We start from the raw sequence: 23,852 nt of genomic DNA, 5'->3' as shown, positions 1-23,852 counted from the left end.
TCCTTCCTTCCCTCCCCCCTTCCTTCCTTCCTTCCTTCCCTCCCCCCCCATCCTATCCGAGGCCACATGGGGCCACAATTTGGGGACAACAACTGTCACATGGGGAGGTGACACAAAGGATTTTCTGCCCACTGGGATGCCCTACGCTGGAAAGGACAGTCCTTTGACCTTTCTGAGAATCCTTCTTTGTTTTTTGGCTCAAAGCTTGCTTCCTGAGGTATTTCTTGTGATAAGACCCTGATTGATTTGTTGAGGAGGCAAGAGATGGGTGCTACCGTGTGACAATTGACATCCCTCTGGGAACATTTGAAAGCCCCTTCCTCCAGAGCTGCTTACCTCCAGAAGAGAGTGCTCAGAAGTGCTTACTGGCAGAAGATCTGGCCTGCGACTAAATAGCTCCAGCCTGGTATGGGAAAACTGGGGAACGGTGTCCTGTGGAAAAACAGGATGCAGATGGGCATCCCTGCTCCCTCTTATCTGCTGGCGAGGCCCGGAAGGTGGAAACAAAGGAATTTCTGCTGAGATCCCAGAGCCAGAAGCTGCTACTCCAAGGAGAGCTGATTCAACCACTTTGGATTTGAGCTGTCACTCCAAAGACAGCTGACTCGACCACTTTGAAAGCATTGAAATCATCACCATGGTCGTCGTCGTCGCCATCATCGTTGTCAACAGAACAACAACACCTGATGACCCACCGCTACTGAAGATCAAAGGCTGAACTACAAACCACCATGGTGGTGACTGTGTCCCTCTTGCTTCCTATAAAGACTCCTTGCTTCTTCTTTCCTACCTTTTCTATCGCCCTCCTTCCCTTCCCCATTACCCTAATGCATAATAGCATCCGTCCTCCCCTTCCCCATCTCCCTAATTAAGATCTGTAATAAACTGGTCGGACCAACATTTGAACCGTTGTTTCTTCATCTCACGCCGGGTCTGCAGATATTAAAAGAACCTCCTCTCCCTCCTAGAAATCGGAGCGAGGCAGCCTTGCTTGTGTCTTCTTGGGGGCACAGATCCCAGTCTGGGATACCAGCAGCGACCCAAAGGATTTTATCTGCATGATGGAAACCTCAGCACTCACCTGCAGCGGTGGTGATGAACACCTCTGTCACTGAGAGTCAATGTTAACGCGGGTCCCAAACTTCATCTCCAGGCTGGAACTTATGGGAGAAGAGACCTCCAGCCCCTCGTGGGCCAACAAGAAGCTCCAGGTTCCAGGAGCTGACCCAAGAGATGGGGCTTTCCTCCTCTTGCTCAGGGATGAGGAGCTCTGATGCCGTTTCCCACACTGGCACCTCACCGAGAGCACTGAGTCCATACCTGAGCACTTGGCTGATGTCTGTGTTTGGGAGGAGGAGGACTAGCAGCATTTGGTGCCCACATTTTTGCTGTGTTGGATGTACATGTTGTCCTTTTGGGTGAGGCACATCAGGTAGGTTTGAATTTAAATAAAGCTATGGACCGAACTATGACTAAAATCACTCCATCTCTGGGACTTGAGATATAAAAAGGTCTTTTTATCCCAACATCTACTCAAACAATCTGCTGTTTCCTGGGGATTTTTTCCTAGAAGGCCGTTTTCCCAGCCAACATGACTTCCCCTTTTCTATTTTAATCTTCTCCTCCGTTCTGTGCACCACACAAACCACATCAGTTGGTCGGTGATGAGCAACTCCTTTCTGCAGCAACATTTGTGAATAAATACACGAACGTGAATATACACATTTCTGAATTTCTGAACCTAGAGGTGTATTTACACCTCAAGAGGAGCAACCTATGGCACCTCCCGACTTGTGTTAAGGAGAAAGGCTGCAGCATGCCTGTATTTCTATTTTTGTATTCAAAATGGGGAATTAAAAGAAGCAAAGCCCAGATAAGAAGCCCAGCGAGTGCCATTTCCTGATACCGGATGCAGGCACCAGTGGGTTGGTCACAGAGCAAGAAGTTGCCCTGGAATTTGGCATTTTGGGGACAGTCTTGTGAACTTCTGATCTATGGATGGGGAAAATAGTAACGTGGATTCCAGGCATTCTGAGAGTGGTTTTTCTCCTGCTGAGAAGCATGATGGTGAGTGTTGTTTTGGGTGCTGGCTGCTCATGGCAAGCCTGGTTTGGGGTTTCTTGTTTCAGTGTTTTCCCCAAGAAACACCAGCAGTGTTGGTTGTGTTCTGGGCTGGTCGTGGTTTGTAGTGGGGACAGAAGGAAGGAAGGGATGGGGAAGAAGGAAGCCTGCAGATGTCCAGGGGTGGGATGGATTTGCCCGACAAAGTAGCCCTCATCAGGAAACCCTGATGTGAGGAATTGCAAGTTGAATCTGAAATGGTGATAACGCAGCCTGGGTCCTGGTGGGATGAGGTCTACACAGACCCACGTGCTACCAACCCTCATCTGCTCTACCCTGGGATCATTTCACAAGGTCTGGGGTCTGTGGAGCTCCCAGCCCATGCTCTTGAGGCCCTGCAGAGCCTCCACCACCTCCACAAGAACACATGCAGGGGATGTCCTTCTCCCTGTGCCCACCAACGAGGAGCCCAGCCCATATGTGCCTGCTGCCATCACCTCCTTCTACCAGCTCCTTCCTCACTGGGAACCACTGGAGCAACTGGTTAGGATCCAGGAACCTCCAGATATGGGGAGAAAAGAGCAGCCATCACCTTCTGAATCACCGCTGCATGGGAACCAGTATGGAAGGTCTGTTTTTCAACAAATGCGGACTCTTCCAGCTCCTGCCGTGTGCCCACGCTGGCACCGGGTCTTCCTGAAAGCCAGTGCTCTGGGGCTGCTGCTTCTGCTGGTGACTGTGCTCGGCGTGCAGGGTGAGTGCCCAGCTTGTAACCACATCCACAGCATCGAAACCACAGCTTCTCTGAGCAGAAATCCGGTCTGCTTATCCCCCAGAGGGATACCTGGGCTTTGTGTTGGGTTGGGGATGACCAGCCAGCAATCCCAATGCATCACCCAACATGGGCAGGAGATGCAAGCAATGTTTCTCTGATTTCAGCTGGCTTCACTAACTGAGTGCAGCCACAACCAGAAGAGATTTGCACGAAAGCTCGAGGGTCCAACCCCATCCCTGCTCGGTTGCCAAGGCTTTGTCCCCAGACAAGCCCATCTCCCCCCACTTTCTGCCTCAGAGTTTCTTGGAAAGCAACACCACATCCAAGCCCCCCCCAGCACAGCACTGATATTCGGGGGAGGAATGGGGTGGAGCCGTGTGTGATCTCTTTTCTTCTGCAATATCTTTACTGATCCACCAGGAGAAGCGAGCTGGAAGGACTATAGAGGATAGTACTCGAGGTTTTGGGGACATCTGTTGGGGGGATCTGTGGGGAGCACATTTTTGGGGGGCACCTGGTAGATGTGTGTTGTGGGGAAGAGAAGGGCAGTCTCCCTGGAGGTTCCCATGGGGCTGTGGTGTCACAGATGGAAATTTGGCTTTTCCTGAACCACAGATGTCTGCTATGAGGAGAGGGGAGAGGGAGGATCTCAAAACTGGGGTAAATGTATTTACAAAGGAGCTCCATTGCTGTGGAGCACAACGTAGGGCCCTGCCCCACAGATAGCTCTGTACATTTGGTGACCCACACTCAGCTGTGGCCCACCCCCAAACCCTGACCCATTTCTCACCTCACAAAATTGGAGTCGTCTCAACAACCACAACCCATAGATTGAGAGATGCTACAATCACCTGTGGAACTTCAAACCCCACCCTACAGATCACCCCATGGATTTGGAGACCCACCACCAACCCTTATCCCTAGATCTGGAGGCCTCACAACCTCCTCTGGATCTTCAGCTGCTCAGAGCACAGCAGCACAGTGTGACAGAGCGTTCTCAGCCACAACACCCCATAGGAGACACGTGTGCTGTGTTTGGCATCCCAAGGGGAACACCATGCAAAGCCACACACTGGCAGCCCTCTGGGGACAGCGTGTGGCACCAGAAGGGTGACAGCCTGTGTGGGGCACCCCAGTAAGGGTAGTGTGTACCATTTCAAGTGTGGCATCCTTTCCCAGGCCACACAGGGCCACAATTTGGGGACAACAATTGTCACATGGGGAGGAGATATAATGGAATCCTGTCCCCAAGGGGAACAGACAATGCTTCTCCCGCCAATCCCCATCCCCACTGCAGTCTCTCTGTCCCCAAGCTGCTCCTGCCTCATGGCACCAATGATGCTGGCCCACATCCTCAGTGAGCAACAAAGGGGACGGGGTGCAACGGGGGCTGGTGGCCCTGAGTGGGACCAGGACCGTGTCCCTTGAAGCTTGGTGGCTGGTGACAGTGAGCAGAGCACAGCATCTTTAGTATGGGGACAGGGTGAGAATGGGGAGAGAGGCAGGGGAGCGTGGTCAGAGGACCATCAGAGGGGCAGAGGAGGGTGTGCAGGGACAAGGCTGACTGCTGTCCCCTATCCTAGTGCCCCGACCCTCCCTGTCACTGCACCCCAGCCAAGGGGTGTCCCTGGGGGACACTGTCACCCTAAGGTGCCACCTGCCCCAGTCAGCTGCCTGCGTTCAGCTTTATCAGGATGGACTTCTGAGATCCTACAAGGACGTGGACAAGCATCAGGTCATGGCTGAGTTCTCCTTGGTTTGCGTAAAGCTGGAAGATGCAATGAAGGATTGGTGCCAATACCGGGTTTTGGAGCCACCAGGAAGATCAGAGAAGAGTGTCCCCATCGAGTTGGTGGTGACAGGTGAGGGTTATGGGGAAAGCAGATGGCCCTCGGCATTCTCCACAGGGCCATGTCCTATCTCTGTTCTCCCTCTGCATCCAGATAGTCAATATTCCCCACCTAACATTTCCATGAGCCCTGACAAAAGCATGGCAGTGGGGACCAATGTCACCATCCGCTGCTGCAACCAGGGATGTGGGGGCATCATCTTCCTGCACAAGGATGGGCACTCAGCCCCTCTCCAGAACCAGGACCCCGGTGATGAAGGCACGGCCACCTTCATCCTTCTTGCGGTGACCACAGCTGACAATGGCACCTACAGGTGCTCCTACCACCCCAAGGCTTATCTCTTTGTGTCCTCACCTCTTGGGGACAGCGTGAGACTGGAGGTGGCACCCACACCTGCACCCCCAGCTAGGTTCCAGCCCCCATTTGGGTGCCTCCAGTGTCACCCACAGGTGGCAGTATCATCACATCCCTTCCCCATCGCGGTGATGCTGAGGATGAAGGCACCCAAATACCTTCACCCCTCAGGTGCTGAGTTGGTGTCCCATGGGAACCTGGTGATTGCAGTGGTGAGGGGCTGTGCTGCTGTCCTCGTTTTTGCCCTTGGCATCTTCTTTGTCATCGATGCCTGCAGCCTCTGGATACGGAGAGATGAGAGTCCGGGTGCTGACGTGGGTGCTGGAAGACCCCATGTATGCCTCTCCACAAGGCATCTCATCCTTGGGTTGCACTGTGTGGGAGTGACCCACATTCCCTGTTTTGGGCTCCCTGATGCTCACTTCCCCTCTCAATGATTCCTAGATCTTTTCAAACCCAACACCTTCAAGTCCCCACCAGTGCCCCCAAATGCTTCCCAATCCCACCAAATCCCCAAATGCTCATCTCTAACAACAGTACCCTTTCTTTGCCCTCAAATCCCTTAGCACTCTTTCATACACACAAATCCTTCCCAATCCACCCCACCTCCAACATCAGCACTGTGGGATCCCCAAATCTGTCCCAGTTCACCCCTCTCCTACAGATCACCTCCAAGCCCCCTGACTCCCACTCTGTCCAACGTACATCTCCTATAGATTCCCTCATTGACCATCTCTGTTCTTTCTCTCTTCCTTGACTGTCTTATTAAACAGGTTTTTCTCTCAACCTCTGACTTCCAGATTATTTGTCCTCTCATTCTCTCCCCCATCCCTTGAGGAGTAGTCAGTGAAGGATGAGAACAGCAACTGGCATGGAGCCACAGTTGAGTATTTGGCATCCCATGGAGGACACCATTCATGACCATGTGTTGGCAGAACTTTGGGGACACTGTGTTATAGCCAAGGAGTGACAACTTGCACGTGGTGCCCCACACCACTCACTGGAGAAACTGTCAGACGGGGAGGTGACATCATGGCATCCTGTCCCCAAGGGGAAATGAGATTGCCTTTCCGGCCACTCCCAGTCTGCACTGCAGTCTCGCTGTCCCCAAGCTGCTCCTGCCTCATGGCACCAATGGTGCTGACCCTCATCCTGGGTGAGTGACAATGGGGATGTGGTGCCTCGGGGGTTGGTGGCCCTGTGTGGGACCAGGACCGTGTCCCTTGCAGGTTGGTGGCTGGTGGCAGCAAGCAGTGCACAGGAACGTGAGTATGTGGGCAGGGGGAGACTGGAGAGAGAGGGAGGGGAGTGTGGTCAGAGGACCATGAGAGGGGCAGAGGAAGGTGTGCAGGGACAAGGCTGACTGCTGTCCCCTGTCCTAGTGCCCCGACCTTCCCTGTCGCTGCACCCCAGCCAGGGGGTGTCCCTGGGGGACACTGTCACCCTGCGCTGCCACCTGCCCCGGGTGCAAGCCTGGGTCCAGCTCTGGTTGAATGGAATTCTGAAATCTAACAAGGAAAAAGACAAGGAGCAGGATACGGCTGAGTTCTCCTTTGCTGTCACAAACCTGGAAGACACCGGGACGTATCAGTGTCGGTACCAGGTGTCAGAGCCACTGTGGACATCAGAGAGGAGTGATCCTGTGAAGCTGGTGCTGACAGGTGAGGGTACTGGGCACAGTGGGTGGCCCTGAGCTTTCCCCCGAGGATCAAGTCCCATCTCTTTTCCTCCCTGCACACAGCTCATAACATCAGCCCCTCACAGCCCTGAGCCCTTGTCACATGTAAGAATGGGGACCAATTTATCCACCCAGAGCTGGCATGATGATTCTGGTGCTGCATGCCTCCTGCACAGTGCGGAGCACTCAGCCCCTGTCCAGCTCCAGGATCCCACTGGTGGGGCACAGCCACCTTCATCTACTTAGGGAGGATCCCAGCCTATGCTGGCACCTATAGGTGCTCTACCACCCCACGGACCACATCAGAGAATTAGTCTGAGACCCACATCTCTGTCCCCCCAGTGTGCCCTGTGAGTGGCAGTGTCACTGCATCCCTGCCCTGTGCTGAGGACACCCAAACACCCCAATCTCACAGGTGCTGAGGTGTCATCCTGTGGGAACCTGATGGTGGCGGTGGTGAGGGACTGCACTGCTGCCCTCATCTTCAGCCTGAGCCTCTACTTCATCCTGGATGCCTGCAGCCCCTGGACATGGAGAGATGAGAGCCCTGGTGAGGAAGGAGTTCCAAGTTTTCCACCTCCTATAGATCCCCACAAGCATCCCCTACCCGTCCTTTGATCCCCCATAGATCCCATATAGACCCCACAACTGGACCTTGAGGCCCCCACATAACCCCCTACCTTCCCCCTCCCCTTTTCAATGCAGGTTTCCCTGCATGACCCCCAGCCTCATATGGCTTACCCTGACATTCATGTGCACCACCTGTATCCAGGCCCATGGGAATCTCAAATCTGCATTTGGGGGACCTCCAGCCCTCAAATCTATACCGCCAGACACACAGAAGCTCTCCAAGTCTTAATTACTCCCCAAACCTCATAGGTCCTCACAGCTCTAGCAGAGGGACTCTAATGCGCTCACAGAGAAGCCCAGTGTCTAAGGACCATGGGAATCTCAAATCTGCATTGAGGGGACCCCCAGTCTGCAAATCTATTCCCCAAGACACACAGAAGCCCGCCAAGGCTTAATTAGGCCCCAGACACCATATGTCCCCACAGCTCTAGCAGAGGGACCTCAAATGCTCTCACAGAGAAGCCCAGTGTCTAAGCCATGGGGACCCCAACACAAAGGCCCTGTGTTCCTCAGTACCAAATGCATCCAGATGCTATGGGCACCCTGAAAACACATCTGGACCCCAAATATCCCCCGTGCAGGACCCAAATTTGAGCCTCTCCCCCAGAAATACAGACCCACCCTCATGGACACCCCTTCTCTCCTTCCTCACATACCTACTCCACAGCCCCACCCCAAACTAAAGCATCCTGGGGACCCCCATGATTGCAACCCAATTTCTGCCTCTATCTCCAGGTGCCCCCCAGGGACAGCGAGGGTCTGACCTACACCGAGATGCCAGCTGTCATCCCGTGCTCCCAGCCTCCCCGTTCCCCCACTGCCCCCCACTCCCCCATTATTTACACCAAAGTGAGCACAGGGGATCACACTGATGGACCTCCATTGGTGTCTCAGTTTTGATGTGCATGCAAGGGGGCAGGTGCCACATTCCCTGCTTGGGTCTCCCTGATGTCCTCTTCTGACCTCGGATCAGATAACCTCCCCTAATCTAACACTCCCAAATTCTCACTGGTGCATCCCAAATGCTTCCCACTCTCTCCAAATCTCTAAATGCTCATCTCTTATACAAAAATCCTTCCTTATCCCCTCAAATGTCTTAGCACACCTTGAGTCCTCCAAATGCCCTCCAATTCACTCCAAAACACCACCACCATTCCTCTGAAACCCCCTGAGCTGTTCCAATCTACCCCTCTACTGCAGATACTCTAAAATGTCCGTTTCTTCCTCTCCCATCCCCTACAGATGCCCCATAGATCCTCTACAGACCCCACAAAATCCCCTGCCACCCTTTCTGTCCTTGTTGTACCCTTGGTCTTTGGGTGCTGAGCAATTCCTTTGTGCATCACTTGCTTTGCAGAAGTATATACATCTATCTGATTATCAGTACTGTTATTTCTCGCTTCCTTTTCAGTCTCAGTAAATAGATTTTGTCTCAACCGATGAATTCTTCCTCATTTTATCTGCTTCTCTCCCCAGACCCACTGGGAGGGGTCAGTGAGAATAAAAGCTGTGTGGTGCTGAGCTGCTGCTGTTTGACAGCACCGCACTCCTTGCAGTCCCTCCCTCCCTCCATGAACAGGACGTGACACTCAGGTGGTGCAGCTGTCAGATCCCCTCAGTGTGGGAAGGTCTGGTTGTGACCTCCCAGCTCTACCCCAGGAAGGCTCCATGCCAGAGAGGTCCGAGCAGGGACAAGCCCTGGCTGCCTGGGAAATGCCGGTGTTTCAGCTCCCCTGTTCCCGAGGAGCTGAAAAGGTGCAGTGGCTGCCATTCCCTCCTGAGAACTGGTTGGGCTCAGAACCACCCAGTGTGTGCTGTGTTGGGAGCAGCACTGCTGACAGCCCAGAAGGAGAGGCACTGCATTCAACACCCTGCTGATGGAAGGCTGACATCCTGGCAGGAACCACGGACAGCCCTGCAGAGCCAATTCACTGCTGAACGGAATGCCACTCGGTGACGCTGTGTGGTGCTGTCAGATCCAGCAGATGAGGAAATCATTCTGTGCACTGAATTAGAATTACAGGAAGAAGGAGTGGACTCTCCTCTCCTCTCCTCTCCTCTCCTCTCCTCTCCTCTCCTCTCCTCTCCTCTCCTCTCCTCTCCTCTCCTCTCCTCTCCTCTCCTCTCCTCTCCTCTCCTCTCCTCTCCTCTCCTCTCCTCTCCTCTCCTCTCCTCTCCTCTCCTCTCCTCTCCTCTCCTCTCCTCTCCTCTCCTCTCCTCTCCTCTCCTCTCCTCTCCTCTCCTCTCCTCTCCTCTCCTCTCCTCTCCTCTCCCCTCCTCTCCCCTCCTCTCCCCTCCTCTCCCCTCCTCTCCCCTCCTCTCCCCTCCTCTCCCCTCCTCTCCCCTCCTCTCCCCTCCTCTCCCCTCCTCTCCCCTCCTCTCCCCTCCTCTCCCCTCCTCTCCCCTCCTCTCCTCTCCTCTCCCCTCCTCTCCCCTCCTCTCCCCTCCTCTCCCCTCCTCTCCCCTCCTCTCCCCTCCTCTCCCCTCCTCTCCCCTCCTCTCCCCTCCTCTCCCCTCCTCTCCCCTCCTCTCCCCTCCTCTCCCCTCCTCTCCCCTCCTCTCCCCTCCTCTCCCCTCCTCTCCCCTCCTCTCCCCTCCTCTCCCCTCCTCTCCCCTCCTCTCCCCTCCTCTCCCCTCCTCTCCCCTCCTCTCCCCTCCTCTCCCCTCCTCTCCCCTCCTCTCCTCTCCCCTCCTCTCCCCTCCTCTCCCCTCCTCTCCCCTCCTCTCCTCTCCTCTCCTCTCCTCTCCTCTCCTCTCCTCTCCTCTCCTCTCCTCTCCTCTCCTCTCCTCTCCTCTCCTCTCCTCTCCTCTCCTCTCCTCTCCTCTCCTCTCCTCTCCTCTCCTCTCCTCTCCTCTCCTCTCCTCTCCTCTCCTCTCCTCTCCTCTCCTCTCCTCTCCTCTCCTCTCCTCTCCTCTCCTCTCCTCTCCTCTCCTCTCCTCTCCTCTTCTCTCCTCTCCCCTCCTCTCCTCTCCTCTCCCCTCCTCTCCTCACCTCTCCTCTCCTCTCCCCTCCTCTCCCCTCCTCTCCCCTCCTCTCCCCTCCTCTCCTCTCCTCTCCCCTCCTCTCCTCTCCTCTCCTCTCCTCTCCTCTCCTCTCCTCTCCTCTCCTCTCCTCTCCTCTCCTCTCCTCTCCTCTCCTCTCCTCTCCTCTCCTCTCCTCTCCTCTCCTCTCCTCTCCTCTCCTCTCCTCTCCTCTCCTCTCCTCTCCTCTCCTCTCCCCTCCTCTCCATCCAGCGCCAAAATCTACACCCAGCACCCAAAAAACTTACACTCAACCCCCAAACAGGCAACCCCCAAAACTCTTCCCATCCTAGTTCTCTAGTCAGCAGTCAAATCTTCAGTCACTCTCAACAAGTCTCCATCCAGTCCCTAAGCACTGTCCAGCTCTAAAATACCCTCACCACCCCAATATCTACATCCAGCCCCAAAAAGTCCCATCCACCCACAAAATCTCCATCCACTTCCCACAATCTCTATCCCCCCAGAAATTTCCAGCCACACAGAAATCTCCATTCACTCCCAAATTCTCTATCCAGCTCCACAACCTCCATCCAGACTACAAATACTTCGTGCATCCCCAAATATCCATCCAGACCCCAAACACAAAATCTCACTTCATCTCCAAAATCTCCATGCACACCCCAAATCTCCATCTGGTCCCAAAAACCTCCATCCAGCTTTTAAACACCCCTTCGAGCTCACAAAATCTCCAAAGTTTCCCCTTTCATTACCAAAAGGGGGAAGTCAGCTCAACTGCCCTTCCCCTCACTGCTGTTCCCACACACCAACTTCCTCTTTTCCCCCATTTGCTGACAAACCCCACAACCCCTCTGTCCTTTTCTGAACAAAAATGCATTTTCCCCCACCACCAAAAATAAGCCAACCCAACCCAAACTCTGCTACTTAAACCCGCAGACCAGTGTGAGCATCAGTGAAGCTGTGTCCTGACTGATAAATAACCTTGGTGGTAATTAAAACCAAAACAGCAGGCATGTTTGGCCTGACCTCACAGCTGTGTCACTGTCCTTCAGCCCTGATGTCAGTGCTGGGTGCTGTGAAATTATCAAAGGATTTGCAACATCACTGTCAGCAAAACCTTGTGCCCAAGAGCTGCTTCTGCTGGAATGGAATAAAAGAAAGGTAAAACCTTCCAGCAATGGGAATCCTGGCCCCAAAGGACGGACAAAATACTCCAGTAATGGGAATTGTACCACAAAAGGCAGGCAAAAATACTCTAGAATGGGTATTTTTAACACCAAATCCAGGATAAAAACCCCCAGAAGCAGGAATTGGCCCTCAAATTGAGAATTAAGCCCTCCAGAAGCATAACTACAAAACTGTGCAGAAGAAGAAATCCTCCCCAAAAAGTAGCACAGATCTTCGTAGAAATAGGGATCCTGTCCTAAAAGGCTGGATAAAATATTCCAGACTGGGAATCTCCTTCCAGGAGAACAGGAGAAAACCATCCAGAAGTGGGAATCCTCTCTCAAACGCACGATAAAACCTTTCACAAAGGACAATCCACAAAGATAATTCTACCAGAAATGAGGGTAAAAATATTTGGAAATGGTAAATCTTCCACCAAAGGTTGGTTGAAACTCTCCAGAATTGAGAATTATCCCCAAAAGAAGGAATGACAACCTTCAGTGGTAGAGGAAGGGAAAAACCTTACAGAAATAGGAATCCTCTATCATGAAGCAGAATCTAACACTTCAGAATCAGAATTCTCAACCAGGAAAGTGGGATAAAACGCTCCAGAAATGGGAATTCTGTCCCAACTTCACTGTGGGCCGGGTGCTGGTTTGGGATGTGGAGCTGGAGATGCGCACACGGGAAGGGGACGTGTGTGTGCTGTAGGGACAGACGTGGCGCTGACGTGGGGCACATGGTAAGGACACACGGACACAGGGAGGGCCTGGAGAGTGCAGGCACAGGGAGCACATGTGCACCGTCCCTCTCAGGGGGTTTGGATTGAGGTGAATCTCTCTCTGTCTCCTGAGTCACACCTCTCCCAGCCAGCAGGGACAGATACCGCGATGGAGTCAGCCAAGGCTCAGAGCAGGAATACACGTCCATTTCCTGAGAGCTTCTCTTCAGAGCACTGCTTTGGAATGAAAAACTGTCCACAAAGTCTTGTTGCTCACCTCATGCATTCTTTACCGGTCTCAGAAAACATGCTAAGGACACCCATGTGCAGCACTGTGCACATCTACTGGTGTACACGCGTGATGCTGCAGACACCAAGGAATGGAGTTAATCACGGAGTGCACATCTGGGTATAACTGTTGTGCACATGTGACGGTGAACACATGTGACACACAGGAACACATGCAGTGATACATGCATGCAGTGCACACGTGACGGTAAGCACACACAACACACCTGCACTGTGCACGCTGGCAGTACATGTGTGCACACAACACACACGTGTTTGTGCACACGTATGGAGGCATCAGTGATGCCTCCCAACTGCTACCTCGGCGTAGATAACAGAGGGCTGGGGGTCAGCGGGGGGGTTGAGGGGCGGAGTGCTGGGGGTCACAGCTTGCAGCTCCATGTAGGTCAGACCCTCGCTGTCACTGGAAGGCACCTGGGGACACAGTGGGAAGGCAGAGTGTCACCCTGGGGGTCCCCAATGTCCTTTGGGAGGGACACCGCATGAGTGATGTTTGGGGTTCTTCCTACACAGCGTGAAAGTGGCCCATGGGATCTGGGGGGTATTTAAGTTTTGGAGGGGCCAGGGGGATCTGAGGGCTCAGATTTGGGTGTCTCCACAATGCGGATTTGGAGTTCCTCATGGTCTGGGTTTGGGGGCTGTCCTTAACATTAAGGCAAACCATATGAGGCTGTGGATCCCCTGGGGTCCCCATGGACAGGGTTTGGGACTGTAAATGGGATGAGGAGTTGTTCCAAGGGTCAGGCCGGAGTTTGGGGTTCCCTGACCAGGACACTTACCTGGAATTCCATGTCCTCAGGCCTTTCTGCAGGGGTGCCTGCATCAAAACAAGGAGGAGAATGGGATGGGGCTATTGGGGGGGCTGTGGAGACTTTGAGAGGATCAACTGAGAAATAATGACGTTTAAACCCTTCCCCACCAGGGCACTCATCTCTCTGTATCCGACGTCTGCAGGCACCGAGGAGGAAGAAGACAACAAGGACGAGGATGAAGACAAAGGCAGCAGTGCAGCCCCCAGCCACTGCCACCACCAGGTTCCCATGGGAACTGTCTGCAGCACCTGTGGGATCCGGGTGTTTGAGTTATCACATCCTCAACCACCACCTCTATAGGGACAGGAGGTGACACAGCCACTCATGGGTGGCACCAAGGGTATTCAAATGAGGTTGAGACCCACCCGGGTGTGCAGGTGTGGGTGTCACCTCCAGAGTCACATTACTCCCAAGGGGTGAGGACAGAAAGGGGTAAGCCCAGGGGCGATAGGAGCACCTGTAGGTGCCACTGTCAGCTGGGGTCACCCCAAAGATGGTGAAGGTGGCTGTGCCCACCACATCGAGGTCCTGGCGTTGGATGGGGTCTGAGCACCCATCCTTGTGCAGGAGGAAGGCGGCCCCATAGTCCCTGTTCCAGCACTGGATGGTGACATTGGTCCCTGTCTCCACACATTCCTCAGGGCTCAGGGAAATGCTGGGTGGGGGGAATGTGCGATCTGCATGAGGGAAGGGACAGCAGTGGGACACGGTCCTGTTGGGAGCAAGCAGAACCATCTGCTGTCCCCAGTGCCCTCACCTGTCAGCACCAGCTCCACAGGATCACTCTTCTCTGATTCCACTGCTGACCAAGGCAGCCAGTACTGACACCAATATGTACCTGCGTGCTCCCGATACGTGCTCAAGAAGGAGAAGTCTGCAGTGTCCTGCTCCTTGTACTTGTAATTGCTGTGTATCCAACGTCCTTCCTTGTACAGCCGGACCCAGGCAGCCAGCTGGGGCAGGTGGCACCTTAGGGTGACAGTGTCACCCAGGGACACCCCCTGGCTGGGGTGCAGTGACAGGGAGGGTCGGAGCACTAGGATAGGGGACAGCAGTCAGCCTTGTCCCTGCACACACTCCAGTGTACCTCTGCTGGCACCCTGACAATGCTTCCCTCCCTCTCTCCCCGTGCTCCCCCCATCTCCATACTCACAATGCTGTGCTCTGCTCGCTGCCACCAGCCACCAACCTGCAAGGGACACGGTTCTGGTTCCACACAGGGCCTCCAACCCCCTTGGCATCACATCCCCACTGTCACAGACCGAGAATGAGGGCCAGTGCCATTGGTGTCATGAGGCAGGAGCAGCTTGGAGACAGTGAGACTGCAGTGGGGACAGGGAGTGGTGTTGTTTTCTGCCAGTTCCTCTTTTGGACAGGATGGTGTGATGTTGCCAACTGATGTGGCAATCACAGCCCAAACGGGAAGTGGCACGTTGGGGTCCCCAGAAATGTTGTACACATGGAGCTGTGCAAATAGTCCCCGCTGGTTTGTCCTTTGCAGTTTGTCCGGGCTTGGGTGTCACACACAAAGTTCTGCCAGCACGTGGTCCTGCACTTTTCCCCCATGGGATGGCAAACACAGGACATGGCTCCAATGGGGTGTCCCCCATGGGATGTCACATGTTTTGCTGTTGAAGAGCTTGGGGTTCGTAATGACAGAGTTGAGTGTCTATGGGTAAGGATCAGGGGGAAGGCCTGTAGTGGCAACATCTTGGTGGGGGTCTGCTATAGACCGCCTAACCAGGATGAAGAGTTGGACGAAGCTTTCTATGAGCAGCTCGCGGAAGTCACGCGATCGCCAGCACTTGATCTCATGGGAGATTTCAACTTCCCTGACATGGGGTGGAAGTATAATACAGCACAGAGGAAGCAGTCCAGGAGGTTTCTAGACTGCGTGGAGGATAGCTTCCTTGTGCAACTGGTAGGAGAGCCTACCAGGGGTGGTGCCCTGCTTGATCTGGTCTTTGCTAACAGAGAAGGACTGGTGGGAGAAGTGAAGGCTGGGGACCGTCTTGGGCAGAGCGACCATGGAACTGTCCAGTTCTCTATTCTTGGGGGTGTCAAAAGAGCAAATCTACTTTCTTGTACTTCCAGAGGGAGGACTTTGATCTGTTCAGGGCGCTTGTAGCACGGGTCCCTTGGGAGTCGCTTCTGAAGGGTAAAGGGGTCCAGGAAGCCTGGATGCTCCTCAAGACGGAAATCTTAAAGGTGCAAGAACAGGCTGTCCTGAGTGCCGTAAGGCGAGCCGCAGGGGTAGACAGGCTACCTGGGGAGATTACAAGGGAGTAGCTAAGGTGTGCAGGGAGGAAGTCAGGAAGGCAAAAGCCCAACTTGAACTCAGATTGGCCACTGCAGTAAAAGACAATAAAAAATCCTTTTATAAATATATCAATGGCAACAGAAGAACCAAGGATAATTCTCATCCCTTACTTGATGCAGCAGGGAATGTGGCCACAGAGGACAAGAAGGCTGAGGTCCCCAATGCCTTCTTTACATCTGCCTTTAATAGCCAGACCAGTTATCCTCTGGGCATTTTATGCCCTGATCAGGATGTCTGGGACGCTACTCAGAAAGCACCCCCAGCCATTCAGGTGGAGACAGTCAGAGAGCTCCTCCTCCATCTGGACTGTCACAAGTCCATGGGACCGGATGGCTGCACCCTCGGGTGCTGAGGGAGCTGGCGGGGTGATTGCTGAGCCGCTCTCGGCCATCTGTCAGCGCTCCTGCTTAACTGGAGAGGTCCCAGAGGATTGGAGGCTTGCTGATGTGACTCCCATCTTCAAGAAGGGCCGTAAGGAGGATCCGGGGAACTATAGGCCTGTCAGCCTGACCTCGGTACCAGGGAAAGTAGTGGAGCAAATCATACTGGGTGAGATCGCACGGCATGAGAGTGGTGTCCAGGGGATCAGGCACAGCCAGCACGGGTTCATGAAAGGCAGGTCGTGCTTGACCAACCTCATCTCCTCCTACGACTGGGTGACCAGACTGGTAGATGAGGGAAAGGCTGTTGATGTAGTCTACCTGGACTTCACCAAAGCCTTTGACACGGTCTCTCACAGGCTTCTCCTGGGGAAACTGGCTGCCCGTGGCCTGGACAGGTACACACTCCTTTGGGTAAGAAACTGGCTGGAGGGCCGTGCTCAGCGGGTGGTGGTTAATGGAGTGAAGTCCAGCTGGCGACCTGTTTCAAGTGGTGTCCCCCAGGGGTCGGTCCTGGGGCCTATCTTGTTTAATATCTTTATTGATGACCTAGACGAGGGGATTGAGTGCACCCTCAGTAAGTTTGCAGATGACACCAAGTTGAGAGGTGGTGTTGATCTGCCTGAGGGTAGGGAGGCCCTTCAGAGGGACTTAGATAAGCTGGATTGCTGGGCTGAAGTGAGTGGAATGAGATTCAACAAGGCCAAGTGCCGGGTCCTGCACTTTGGCACAACAACCCCATGCAGCACTATAGGCTTGTGGACGAGTGGCTGGATGGCTGTGAAGAGGAAAGGGACCTGGGGGTGTTGGTTGATGCTGGGCTGAACATGAGCCGACAGTGTGCCCAGGTGGCCAAGAGGGCCAGCGCCATCCTGGCCTGCATTAGAAATAGTGTGGCCAGCAGGAGCAGGGAGGTGATCATTGCCCTGTACTCAGCTCTGGTGAGGCCACACCTTGAGTGCTGTGTTCGGTTTTGGGCCCCTCACTACAAAAAAGACATTGAGACCCTGGAGCATGTCCAGAGAAGGGCAACGAAACTGGTGAGGGGTCTGGAGCACAAGTCCTATGAGGAGCGCCTGAGGGAGCTGGGATTGTTCAGTCTGGAGAAGAGGAGCTCAGGGGAGACCTCATTGCACTCTACAACTTCCTGAAGGGACGTTGTGCTGAGGAAGGTTTGGCCTCTTCTCCCAGGCAATGAACAGGACGCGGGGAAATGGCTGCAAGTTGTACCAGAAGAGGTTTAGTTTAGACTTAAGGAAGAACTTCTTCTCTCAGAGGGTGGTCAGGCACTGGAATGGCTGCCAGGGGAGGTGGTGGAGTCGCCACCTCTGGCAGTGTTCAAGAGGCATCGGGACGAGGAGCTGCGAGATGTGGTTTAGTGCTTGTGGTAGCAGTGGTAGTGTGAAGACGGTTGGACTAGATGATCTTATAGGTCGTTTCCAACCTTGTGATTCTATGATTCCATGATCCATGTGCAGGAGGAAGGCAGCCCATAGTCCATGTTCCAGCCTGGATGGTGACATTGGTCCCTGTCCCCGCACGTTCCTTGGGGTAAGGGGAAATACCAGGTGGTGGGAAACTGCAATTTGCATGAGGGCAGTGGGCAACAGTAGGACACAGTCCTGTTGGCAGCACTCAGAGCCATCCACTGTCCCCAGTGCCCTTACCTGTCAGCACCATCTCCACGGGGTCACTCTTCTCTGGTACTTCTGCTGACCCAAACAGTCCATACTGACACCGATATGTACCTGCGTGCTCCCGCTTTGTGCTAACGAAGGAGAACTCTGTCATGTCCTGCTCCTTCTTCTTGTACTTGTTGTATGCCCAGTGTGCTTCCTGGTAGAGGAAGACCCAGGCAGGCAGCTGGGGCAGGACGCACTGCAGAGTGACAGTGTCCCCTAGGGACACCCCCTGGCTGGGGTGCAGCGACAAGGAGGGTTGGGGCACTAGGACAGGGGACAGCAGTCAGCCTTGTCCCTGCACACCCTCCTGTGCCCCTCTGCTTTACCCTTGCCCAGACTCCCCTCCCTCTCTCCCATTCTCCTCTTGTCCCACAGCAACTCACGTTGCAGCTTGGGGGCAGCGAGACTGCAGTGGGGACAGGCTGTGCCTGGAGATTCACTCTCTTTTCCCCTTCTGGGACAGGAAGCCATGACGTCACTTCCTGGTGTGGTTTTTGTGGTTCCCATGTTGTGGTGGCACACACGGAAACCAGTGGGATGCCCCACACATGCTGTCACTCCTCCTGTGTCTCATGCTTTTCAAAAAGGCTGCCAGTGTGTGTCCTTGCATGGTGTCCCCCATGGGATGCCAAACAGCCAGTGGGTATCTAATGGGGTTGTAATAAATTAAGGGAAGGACTTTGGGATTTGGTGTTCACAGAGGATGTTTAGGTGCTCTAGTGACATAAGGAAGGATTGTGATGTTGGGGAGGAGTGTTCCGTGAATTGGTTGGGCTGGGAAGTGTTAGGAGTACAGCAGTGGGGATTTAGGGGTGTTGGATTTGAGAGAATATGGGGAATGGGTGTTGGAACAGAACATCAGGGAGTCCCAAGAAAGTGATCTGGGGTCATTTAACTCTGTACCATACTAATGAGGCACAGGTGGGGGAAGGGGCCATCAGCGGGGCTCCTCAAGAACTCACCCTGGAGTCGAAAAAGAGGTGCTGGGGGGCACTGGAGGCACTGTGTGTCTGGGGCAGAAGGTTTGCAGCTTGCAGCTCAACATCTGTCAGACCATTGCTGTGTCACTAAGAGAGCTGATAAGGAGTTTGCCAGCTGAACTGGAAGTTGAGCCAAAGGTGTGCTTGGGTGCAGAGATAGCACTGCACAGCTGGCAGAACCATCTGCATGAGGCTTCTGTGAGAGAGCATCAGTTACAGATAGCAGCTGCTGACCTGGAGGGGGAGGATGTGGTGAGTGAGTGTGGCAGCCCAGGGATGGAACAGCAGTGTGTTGCTGGAAGTAGCCTGTGACTGCCCATGGCAGGAAATGGGAGATATAAAAGCAAGACGTGATGATAAAGCCGCCCCTCACATTCACCCTTCCATTAAAACAGAATATCACTATGAGGATGGGCAACCTCTGGGGATGACCACAAAACAGACCCCCTTGCCATCAAGCAGGAAGGAATCTTGCTAGAGAAACTGAGTCCAAATGTGTGTGGAGAATCTCCTGAACGAGTGGTACTAGCACTAGGCCTACTGAGGACTGGGAGTCCTCCTGACTATGGAAGGAGAGCAAAGCTCTCTGTGGTCTCTAACTCAGAGGGCGGCACATTGGGCTGCATCAAGAACAGCGTGACCAGCTGAGGTGATTCTGCCCCTCTGCTCTGCTCTCGTCAGACCCCACCTGCAATACTGCCTCCAATCTGGGCTCCCCAGCACAAGAAGGACATTGCACTGCAGGAGCACATCCAGATGAGGCCACCAAGATGAGCAGAGGGCTGGAGCCTCATGGGGCTCACACTGCTAATAGGGAAGGGGAGATTGGAAATAGGAAGAACAAATGAAGAACTCCTGGATTGAGATCAAAATCATTTACTAAGACCAAAAAGCAAGACAGAAATAACAGCAATGATAATATTAAGCATGGAAATGTTACACGAGACAATTGCTCACCACCCACCATCCTACTCTCAAACCAGGACAGCAGGGGAGGCAGGGGGCACTTGGGGGGGCTACTGGTGATGTGTAGGGGATGGAATGGGGCAGGGGAAACTTTGGGGGATGTATAGGGGAGGGCTGGATTGGCACAGTTGTGAAGGTCTCACAAGGCAGGTGGTGGGGTTGTGGTGTGGAGTGGGAAGAATTTGGGTTTCTAAAGGAATGGTGGTGGGGTTTTGAGGTGGATTTGGGGATCTCATAAAATGTTAAGTTATTGGAGGGGGGATAATGAAAGATTATGGGGTTAGAGATGAGCACTTAAGGACTTGGCGGGATTGGGAAGGAATTTGGGATTCACCAGTGAGAATGTAGGGTGCGTGTGTGTGTTAGAATATCTGGGGGAGATCAGGAGGGGGTTGAGGCAAGAGATGAGTAAAATGGGAACTCTGTGTGATTGGGAAGTATTTGTGGTGCACCAGTGAGAATCGGAGAGTGATAGAATTAGGGGACTTGGGGAGTGTGCATGGTGAACAGAGCTCCATAGAGCCCCAAGCAGGAGATGTGGCATCTGTTCCCCTCAGTGCACCGTAACAATGAAGCACTGTGGGAGGCATCAGCAGAGTTCCCCAGCACCCACCTCGATGCAGATAATGGGGTTTGGGGGTCACAGCTCGATATATGTCAGACCCTTCCTGTCTCTGAGGGGCACCTGAGCTACAAAAGGAAGAGTGGGGAGCCACCATGGGGGTCCTCAATCTGATTGAGAGGGAGACATGCAAGGTGTATAAAGTTTGGGTGGGTGTCCTAAAAGATGAGTTCCGGGGGGGTTGTTGTATGTGTATTTGGGATTCATCAAATGGGGATCCCCATGGTTGTTTTTTTTTTCAGTCCACTTTATTTGTTTGGAGGTGTTCATGGTGCAGGATTTGGAGGTCTTTGGGTAGCACAGATTTGGTTTCTCATGGATCAGAAATTGGGGTTCTCTACAGATGTAGTTTTGGAGTCCCATTGCAAGGTTTGATGTCTCCTTGGGACTTTTTTAGTGAAGATTAGCATTTGTGGGGTCCCCAAGATATAGATTTTCGGTTCCATAAATCTCAGTTCTTATTGGGAGGTGCACTTAATAGGGTAACCATATGAACTGAGGGTCCGTTAGGGTCCACATCGGCAGGTATTAAGGTTCTGGTATGGGATCTGAGGGGGCAGGTTGGGATGGAGGGTCCCTGGACCCAGACACTGACCTGGAACTGCATGGCCTCAGGCATTTGGGAGTGGGCATCTGCATCCAAATGGAGAGTGGAGCTGGGTGGGAGTTACTGGGATGTCCCGAGGTAGGTGGAGTGGGGATGAATAGGAGATGGAACTGGCAGCAAGGGAGAGCAATGGGGGTTTATAGAGGTTAGAAGAGGAGGTGGAGGAGAGTTGAGGGTGTGTATACGGGAGCAAAGCACAGGTAGAAAACATATGGAATCTGAATCAGAGATGAAACCTATTTAACTTTTTCCCCAGCAGGGCTCCCATCTCTCCGTATCCAGAGGTTACGGGCATTGAGGACAAAGAAGATGCCAAGGCAGAAGATGAGGGCAGCAGCACAGACCCTCAGCACTGCCACCACCAGGTTCCCATGGGACTCTGCCATTGGAGGTGTGGGTGTCACCTCCAGTGCCACGCTGTCCCCAAGGGGAGAGGACAGAAAGGGGAAGCCCTTGGGGTGGTAGGAGCACCTATAGGTGCCGTTGTCATCTGGAGTCACCCCAACGAGGGTGAAGGTGGCCGTGCCCCCACCATCAGGGTCCTGCTGCTGGATAGGGACTGAGTGCCCGTCCTTGTGCAGGAAGGTGGCCCCTTGGTACATGTTGCTGCATCGGATGGTGATGTTGGTCCCCATGCCCACACGTTCCTTGGGGCTCATGGAAATGCCAGGTGGCGGGAAGCAGTGATCTCCATGATGGGAGAGAAAATGGGTGGGACTTGGGCCTGTGAGGACAGCTCACGGCCTCCCATGGACCCCAGTGCCCTCACCTGTCAGCACCAGCTCCACGGGGTCACTCCTCTCTGATGTCTCTGCTGGCTCAGACACCCGGTACTGGCACCGGTATGTCCCTGTGTGCACCCACTTTGTGACAGCAAAGGAGAACACGGCCATGTCCTGAACGTTGTACTTCTTCATGCAGGGGGTGAAACCTCCTTCCTGGCAGAGCTGGACCCAGGCAGCTGGCCGGGGCAGGTGGCACCGCAGGGTGACATTGTCCCCCACTTCTATCCCCTGGCTGGGTTGAAGTGAAAGGGAGGGTCGGGGCACTAGGACAGGGGACAGCAGTCAGCCTTCTCCCCGCACACCCTCCTGTGCCCCTCTGATGGCCCCCTGACCACGCTCCCCTCCCTCTCTCCCCGTTCTCCCCCTGTCTCCATACTCACGTTGCTGTGTCCTGCTCACTGCCACCAGCCACCAACCTGTAAGGGACACGGTTCTGGTTCCACACAGGGCCACCAACCCCCATGGCACCACGTCCCCACTGTCACTCACCCAGGATGAGGGCCAGCACCATTGGTGTCATGAGGCAAGATCACCTTAGGCACAGCGAGTCTGCAGTGGAGACACGGAGTGTCACGAGATCCACTTTCTAGATCCACGGATACAGGACTGGGCAATGGAGCATAGATGTAGAGCTTGTAAAGCAGAGCGTGTTTTTTGTGGAGCTTTAGATGCTGCTCTGATAGCAACGCAGGAAGGTTGATGTGTTAAGGGCCAAAGGGAGGGAGGAACTGAGTCACTAAGAGGAGTGATAAGGAGTTTGCAATCTGAGCTATAATTCAGGGGAAAGCAGTGGTTGCAGCAGAGATAGCTCAGCGCAGTTTGCAGAACCATCTGCATGATGCTTCTGTGACAGAGCATCAAATACAGACAGCCATTGCTGACTTGGAGGGGTGGATGTGGTGAAGGAGTGCGACAGCCCAGGGAGGGAACGAGAGGGAGTTGTGAGCAATCGGCATCAAGAGATGAGGATAAATCTGCCCCTGGCCTTCTCCATCTCATTCCATCTGAACATCAGCATGAGGATGAAGAACCCACCGGGAGGATCACAAAGAGACCCCGTACAGCAGCACCGAGCCGGCCAAGCTGCAGGGAGAATCTGGCAGGGTGTGAGAGAAGCTGAGAGCGAGTGTGTGTGGAGAGTGCCCTGAACAGGTAGAGAAGGGGTTGGGCTTAGTGAGGATGAGGAGCAAGGGTGAAGAAAGGGCTTATTTGTTATGTTGTGAAAGTAGTTGAGCACAAAGAATGGGAAAAATGTGGGGGACCTCAACCTTAACCCAAAGAGCCTGCTGATTGGTGCAAGGAGCCACATCCTAGAAACTGAGTTAGTTGAAGCCAGAATACTTCCTCAAACTACACCAGGGTCAGAAGCACACTGCAAGGAAGATAGACTGCCTTCATCCCCATGAGCACCAGGATGACCACCAGGAGGCACCACGCATGTGTAGAGGCATGAATTAGGGGTGGAGTTCGGGGTGTAGAGTGGGTGTGGGCTATTGTCATGAATACCTTGAAGTAATTGTAATAATCACCCCTTTTCTTAGAAATATTATGAATATGCATGTAATCATTTAATAAATATAGAAGCTTACCTGCTTACGTTGGGCAGGATGGGAGGGGCTGCACGCCTGCATCCAGCATGTGTGCACAGTGACATGGAACCCCAGACGGAACTGAGTCACACAATGGAACTCATTTTAAAAACACCCTCCTAAACACGTGGGCCAAAGACCGTGACACTGAGTGGGTATGTCACATCCCTGTCATGCACCAGCTTATGGGAAAATCGGGTGATGCAATGGACTGCTGGGAACCATGCTGAAAGCAATGGGCGGTGGAACATTCAGACACTGGGATAAACATCTAGCAGAAGCCATGGATCTTCTTATCATAGAATCATAGAATCATAGAATGGGCTAGGCTGAAAAGGACCACAATGAACATCGAGTTTAAATCCCCAGCTATGTGCAGGGTCACCAACCACTAGACCATTCTGCCCAGAGCCACATCCAGCCTGGCCTTGAATGCCTCCAGGGATGGGGCATCCACAACCTCCTTGGGCAACCTGTTCCAATGCGTCACCACCCTCAGCGTGAAAAACTTCCTCCTAATATCCAACCTAAACCTCCTCTGTCTCAGTTTATAACCATTCCCCCTTGTTCTATCACTATCCATCC

General features: G+C 53.6%; 3 protein-coding genes and 1 long non-coding RNA gene across 5 annotated transcripts; 2 read left to right on the top strand and 2 right to left on the bottom strand.

Annotated features, from left to right (window-relative positions):
* Positions 1-2,266: 2,266 nt before the first annotated feature.
* Positions 2,267-8,132, bottom strand: LOC149914252 (uncharacterized). The gene is made up of 3 exons (XR_016460604.1): positions 7,789-8,132; positions 5,199-7,621; positions 2,267-2,620 (listed from the first exon to the last, which is right to left on the bottom strand). It is a non-coding gene; the product is annotated as an uncharacterized LOC149914252 (long non-coding RNA).
* On the top strand, positions 2,707-5,172 carry LOC116241001 (osteoclast-associated immunoglobulin-like receptor). The gene is made up of 3 exons (XM_090127519.1): positions 2,707-2,815; positions 4,411-5,095; positions 5,136-5,172. The coding sequence occupies exons 1-3, from the start codon at positions 2,707-2,709 to the stop codon at positions 5,170-5,172; spliced, it is 831 nt and encodes a 276-aa protein (XP_089983645.1).
* Positions 6,073-8,788, top strand: LOC149914251 (V-set and transmembrane domain-containing protein 1-like). 2 transcript variants are annotated; one of them, XM_090127592.1, is made up of 5 exons: positions 6,073-6,196; positions 6,270-6,305; positions 6,423-6,701; positions 7,134-7,268; positions 8,084-8,788. In XM_090127592.1, exons 1-5 carry the CDS (start codon positions 6,073-6,075, stop codon positions 8,218-8,220), a joined length of 711 nt encoding a protein of 236 aa, XP_089983718.1. In that variant the 3' UTR covers positions 8,221-8,788. The 2 variants fall into 2 exon arrangements, with proteins under 2 accessions (XP_089983718.1, XP_089983719.1); XM_090127593.1 differs by lacking the exon at positions 6,270-6,305.
* A 1,752-nt stretch (positions 8,789-10,540) lies between these two features.
* On the bottom strand, positions 10,541-22,020 carry LOC116241350 (killer cell immunoglobulin-like receptor 2DL2). Its single transcript, XM_090127925.1, has 10 exons — positions 21,663-22,020; positions 21,156-21,581; positions 15,991-15,996; positions 14,599-14,658; positions 14,490-14,525; positions 14,094-14,372; positions 13,702-14,013; positions 13,444-13,584; positions 13,304-13,341; positions 10,541-12,938 (listed from the first exon to the last, which is right to left on the bottom strand). Exons 1-10 carry the CDS (start codon positions 21,808-21,810, stop codon positions 12,801-12,803), a joined length of 1,584 nt encoding a protein of 527 aa, XP_089984051.1. The 5' UTR covers positions 21,811-22,020; the 3' UTR covers positions 10,541-12,800.
* Positions 22,021-23,852: the final 1,832 nt, after the last annotated feature.

Source organism: Phasianus colchicus, chromosome 31 (genome assembly GCF_987193195.1).
Source record: "Phasianus colchicus chromosome 31, bPhaCol1.hap1.1, whole genome shotgun sequence".
Lineage (NCBI taxonomy): Eukaryota > Metazoa > Chordata > Aves > Galliformes > Phasianidae > Phasianus > Phasianus colchicus.
Note: the sequence above shows the minus strand (reverse complement) of the source record. Positions and strands in the feature narration are given on the sequence as shown.

Bases quoted from the DNA above. Each gene is read 5' to 3' on its own strand.
- LOC116241350 (XM_090127925.1), bottom strand. From the start codon at position 21,810: ATGAAGAAGTACAACGTTCAGGACATGGCCGTGTTCTCCTTTGCTGTC. The intron at 21,582-21,662 runs GTGAGGGCACTG...CCCATCATGGAG, and splicing joins CGTGGAGCTGGTGCTGACAG to ATCACTGCTTCCCGCCACCT. The intron at 13,585-13,701 runs GTGGGTCTCAAC...CGGATCCCACAG, and splicing joins ACCCACACCTGCACACCCGG to GTGCTGCAGACAGTTCCCAT.
- LOC149914251 (XM_090127592.1), top strand. From the start codon at position 6,073: ATGGCATCCTGTCCCCAAGGGGAAATGAGATTGCCTTTCCGGCCACTC. The intron at 6,197-6,269 runs GTGAGTGACAAT...TGTCCCTTGCAG, and splicing joins GGTGCTGACCCTCATCCTGG to GTTGGTGGCTGGTGGCAGCA. The intron at 6,306-6,422 runs GTGAGTATGTGG...CCCCTGTCCTAG, and splicing joins AGCAAGCAGTGCACAGGAAC to TGCCCCGACCTTCCCTGTCG.
- LOC116241001 (XM_090127519.1), top strand. From the start codon at position 2,707: ATGCGGACTCTTCCAGCTCCTGCCGTGTGCCCACGCTGGCACCGGGTC. The intron at 2,816-4,410 runs GTGAGTGCCCAG...GACTGCTGTCCC, and splicing joins GACTGTGCTCGGCGTGCAGG to CTATCCTAGTGCCCCGACCC. The intron at 5,096-5,135 runs GTTCCAGCCCCC...TGTCACCCACAG, and splicing joins ACACCTGCACCCCCAGCTAG to GTGGCAGTATCATCACATCC.